The sequence below is a fragment of the Sminthopsis crassicaudata genome, chromosome 3 (genome assembly GCF_048593235.1).
Source record: "Sminthopsis crassicaudata isolate SCR6 chromosome 3, ASM4859323v1, whole genome shotgun sequence".
NCBI classification, from domain to species: domain Eukaryota; kingdom Metazoa; phylum Chordata; class Mammalia; order Dasyuromorphia; family Dasyuridae; genus Sminthopsis; species Sminthopsis crassicaudata.
Window position 1 is genome coordinate 267,074,897 of NC_133619.1, and position 5,124 is coordinate 267,080,020.

The 5,124-nt window shown below is 38.7% G+C and overlaps 1 protein-coding gene across 2 annotated transcripts; it reads left to right on the plus strand.

Moving 5' to 3' along the window:
* The first annotated feature begins 400 nt into the window (after positions 1–400).
* DNAJC28 (DnaJ heat shock protein family (Hsp40) member C28) lies at positions 401–4,903 on the plus strand. 2 transcript variants are annotated; one of them, XM_074300727.1, is made up of 2 exons: positions 401–503; positions 3,322–4,903. In XM_074300727.1, exon 2 carries the CDS (start codon positions 3,357–3,359, stop codon positions 4,506–4,508), a length of 1,152 nt encoding a protein of 383 aa, XP_074156828.1. In that variant the 5' UTR covers positions 401–503; positions 3,322–3,356; the 3' UTR covers positions 4,509–4,903. The 2 variants fall into 2 exon arrangements, with proteins under 2 accessions (XP_074156828.1, XP_074156829.1); XM_074300728.1 differs by having other exon boundaries at positions 452–916.
* The last annotated feature ends 221 nt before the right edge of the window (positions 4,904–5,124 follow it).

The window sequence follows — 5,124 nt, forward strand, 5'->3', positions numbered from 1 at the left end:
AGTCCCATTTTTGTCCTCCTCTTCTTCCGTAGAAATAAAGAAATAGAATAAAAAACCCCACGTGTCCAACTTGGTCTCGAGCAGCTCAACCTAGACTTACACCCTTCCCCCCACCCCCAAGTCCAAACGGCTCAACCATCTTGGGGGGGGGGAGCAGTGCTACGGGACCCAGTCAGTAAGAGCACTACTGACAAGGTGGAAGAAACAATGACCTGATTCTGTTGAATAAATCCATTTCTTGTTAAAGATATTAAGTGCTATGGTACGGTGCTTCTTCTCTTTGCCACGTAGAGATAAATTCTCCCTGCGTGGAACCCTTCAAAGCAAAGATTCTAATGGTCTGATCCACCGGCTGGGCTGAAGCCTCGCTCTCACACCCAAAACTGAAACTGAACCAGCCCAAGGGGAAAGGAGGGCTGGGAAGGACATCTAAGGAAAGCGCATGCGCCGCGGCGCACTTAGCGGGGAGGGAGCCGAGGCGGCAGCCGAAGGCTTGCTTAAAGGTGAGATGTGGGAGAGCCCGCGCCAGCGAGCCCCGGCCTCTGGCGTAGTGAGTTTTATGGTGGGCAGGAGGTAGTCGCTTAGGCTGGGGCCCTAAAGACTTCAGTAATCTGTTTATTCCGTGATCGAACTCCTTCGTCCCTCCTGCGACATCTCTCGGATTTAGGGATTATGGAGACACTAACTCCGAGGCTCCCCAAACTCATCCCGAGTAATGTGTATCGAGTATATAATTTATTAGGCGCCTTTACCAGGACCGGTGCTAAGGAAGGGCTACCCCTTATCCCAAATCCAGAGCAAACTGTATACATGCTGGAGACGTTCCCAGAGGCACTACATTAAAGGGGGAGGGGAACAGGCTTCTCGCAGAAGGTGAGGTTTCAGCTGGGGCGTGTAGGAGCCGAGATGAGAAGGGGTACGTAGCCCGTGCAAATGTCTGGAGTCGTGAGATGGGGAGTCGTTTGTGGAGTTATTTTTATAAACATTCTGCCTTTGTAAGGTTCTGTAAATTGGTTAGGATTTTTTTTGGGTGGGGGGATTTTGAAGTCTGGATTTGTTTTTGTGACACTACTTTGTAGTATTAGGCTTATGCCTTTGGGCATACGCTCTACAGACTGAGCCTCAGTTTCTTGAATTATAAAATGGGCATAACTTTTGTAATATTACCTTTAATGGTGCTGATAGCACTTGCTTTATCTAAATAAATCTTTGTAGACTCTGGAGATAACGTAGGCTTTATCTTTGTATTCATTCACACTTCCTAAAATTTCAGACTTTTTACTGGTCAGTTTCTCTATCCTCTGGGGGCCTGTCTTCCCTTCTTAAAAAAAAACAAACAACCCCGCCCCCCAAACTTGGACTTCATTAAGGCCAAACATTCCGCCTTTAGGAGAAGGATATTATCTTCTGATGATCTTTAGATTGTAAACTCCTTGGAGACCGAGGCCATCTGTCTCTTATCCCTAGCAATTGGCACATAACCTGCACAAGATTAAAATGCAATTTGGAAATATTTTTAAATAAAAAAAAATACAGACAAGTTAATATGTGACTTTCCAAATTTTTATACTGCTGGTGGGTTCCATATATAAAGTTCAGTGTTTCCCATTTTTATTTGAGTTTGATGCCACTGGTGTAAATAATAAAGAGGGAAAACATACTAGGATGATGAGGAAGGGTTCCATTAAGCTAAGGGCACCTGAGTTCAACCTTACAGGAAGATAGGATTCTAAAAGATGGAGATGAGGAATACATTTCTGGTACAAGGAACTAGGCAAAGGCAAAAAGACTTATAATAGTTTATAATCAATGAGTTTTTGAGGACCTGAACCAAGTTAGTTGTGTGAGTAAAAAGATGGGCATAGAGCTGAAGATCTTGGAGAAGCAGATTCCATGGAATTATTGACTTTTAAGGCCCTCAGGAGTCTGGGTCTAAGTGGTGAAGTTGATAGTGGCAGGCCTGGAATCAGGAAGAATCTGGCCTCAAATATACTTACTAACTGACCTTGGGCAAGTCACTTAATCCTGTTTGCCTAGGTTTCTTCATCTGTAAAATGAGCTGGAGAAGGAAAAGGCAAACCAATTCAGTGTCTTTGTCAAGAAAACCCCAAATGGAGTCACAAAGAGACAACAACAATCTTAATACAATGTAGGAGAATACTCCTACATGTTTTACATTCCACTTAATTTGGACAGCTTGCTGTTGCCCAAATTTGCCATGCCATTTCCAATCTCTGTACATTTACATAAACTTTTCTGGGGTGCATAGAATGAACTCTTTTCTCATTCTTTTAGAATCCCTATTTTTTTCCCAAGATTTAGTTTAGGTTTTGCATTCTCCAGGATGTATTTACCCTCTCTCACTTTCTTCCTTTTTAGTACTCTATTCTTCCTCAGATATTTTGATGTCTCTGCCTTTTAATCCTTAAAGCAGTGGTCCTCAAACTTTTAAAAAAGGGGGCCAGTTCACTGTCCCTCAGACTGTTGGAGGCCCGGACTAGGGTAAAAACAAAACCTCACACTCTGTCTCCTCCCCTCAGTCCATTTGCCATAACCGGCTGGCCACATAAGCTGCATCTGGCCTGTTGGCGGTACTTTGAGGACCCCTGCCTTAAAGCTTCATAGGTAATAGGGATATCACAATGTGTCTTCAGTTAAAGAGGACTTCCTCTACCAACACAGGCTCCCCATTGTCTTTGCAGTAGTCTTCCTGAGCTATGAGAGACCATGGTCACGAAACTATTTTGTGTTGGAAGCTGGATACTTTGGTCCTCCTCCCTGGAAAGCAAGCTCTTTCTCCACTAGCTAGCTTGTCTTTCAACCCTTCATAGCAGTTAGAGCTGCCAATTTCATCTTTACAGTTGAAATAACATAGGTCCATAGAGGTTAAATGACTTTTCCAAGTAGTGGAGACACAAACCCTTTCTCCAAAGTTAGCATCTTTTCTCTGTACTATCTTGCTTCTATTCTAATCTGTATTTATGTATTTCCCCAATTCCTACCTTATAAATAAGTTCTTCAAGGTCTGGGAACTGTTTAATTTTTGTCTTTGTTTCTGTAGTGCCCAGCAAAATTCTTTGAACATAAACACTTTTAAAATAGTATATTTTATTGTTGCTTTTAATAAAATCATTTGAGAATTGATCATCTTGTTAGCAGTGTTATTTGACAATAAAAATCATACTTGTGCTTCTAAGTTTCAGTTGAAGACTAAGTTTTTATCATTCCTTTTTTAATATTAGAGATAAATCGTGAAAATAGGTGAAGTTACAGTTGTGATATGATTTTTGTTAACTTGTTTTTGATTATATAATTTTGCAGGTCATTGCTTAGAATGCAACCGCATCTGAACAACCATGAAGTGGCTGTGTATAATTATGAGCCCCAAATTAAGATACTCTGTTTTGGTAAATATATCAATGATTCCAAATTGGATGAAAATTGTTCCATATCCTTATGTCATTATAAATAGAATGATGTCAAATCATAAGCCTAAAAGGAACATCACAGAATATTACAACATACTTAACCTTGATGAAGGCTGTTCTACTCTTGAAGTAAGAGAATCTTTTCATCAGCTTGCCAAGCAGTTTCATCCAGATTGTGGATCCAGTACAGCTGATTCTGCAACATTTATACAGATAGAAGAAGCTTATAGGATAGTACTTAACCATGTAACGGAGAAAAAAAAGAAACAAAATAAAGTTGAGGAAGAGGAGGAAGAAGATATGCTCAAATATAAAACACCACAACATAGGCATTATTTAAGTTATGAAGGTTTTGGTTTGGGGACTCCAAGTCAACGAGAAAAACAGTATAGACAATTTAGAGCAGATCGTGCTAGTGAAAAAGTACTGGAATATCAAAAGCGGAAACTGGAAAACCAATATCATGCTAATAATGTGACTGCTAAAAATGTAAGACAAAGTAAGAATCAAAAAATAACTCAAGCAATTGACCGCTTAGTAGAAGATCTGATTCAGGAGTCAATGGCTAAAGGAGACTTTGATAATCTCAGTGGTAAAGGAAAACCCCTGAAAAAGTTTTCCGGTTGCTCATATATTGATCCTATGACTCACAATTTGAACAGAATTCTGATAGATAATGGATACCAACCAGAATGGATTTTAATGCAAAAAGAAATAAAAGATACTATTGAGCAACTCAGAAAAGACATTCTATTGTCAAGGAATAAACTTGGGCATCCAATGACACCCAGTGAGCTAAAGCAGTGGAGCCAAGATTGTGAAAAGTTTCAAGAAAATATTAAAAAATTAAACAAGCGAATTAATTATTTTAATTTGATTGTTCCTATTCTGAATAGGCAAAAAGTTCATTTTGATGCAGAGAAAGAAATTGCCAGAGTCCTAAAAAATTATGATAACCTAATAGCAGAGAAGGTGGATGATAAAAGCACAATTAACATTGAATCAAAAAATGTTAAAACAGCTGGATTCAAGACAGGGTTTTTTAAATGGCTAAATCTATGGAAACGAGTTAAAATATAAGGATTTCAAGATTAAGTGCCATTATATTTCAAAATCTTTTTTAAAAAAAAAAGATATGCTGATTTCAAACATGAGATATATGCTATCACATTTGCAAGAATTTATGTCTGTTCATCTCTCTGTTTTCTTCTTTTCTCAGTGACTCTGGAACTTATCGAATGAATGAATTTCCAACTAGTTTTTAGGATGCATGTGCACATCAATTATATGTCCAAAAAAACCCCAACAATCCAAAAAGTACAAACCCAAGGACACTAATTTTGAGGGGTGAAGAAACCACATTCAACAAACTTTGCACTTAAGAACATTAGTCATCAAGTGAATGAACTGGGATAAGAATATGGGAGGAGTAAATTCAGGGTATGAGGTCAATAAAGATTGCTTCTACTATTAAACTTTTTTTGCCTTAAGGCTGTGTCTATTCACCCTATAAGAACAACCTATTGTTTAACCAGACTATTTTTTCATCTCTTAATGATTAATGCATCTCATTACTTGATCATTTTGACTGCAGTTATTACTCGAGATACTCAGAATAAAAGGAACAGCCACTTCAGATCCTGACACATTTACAGTATGTATACATATAGTATTAGCAATAATGGATTTATGAATG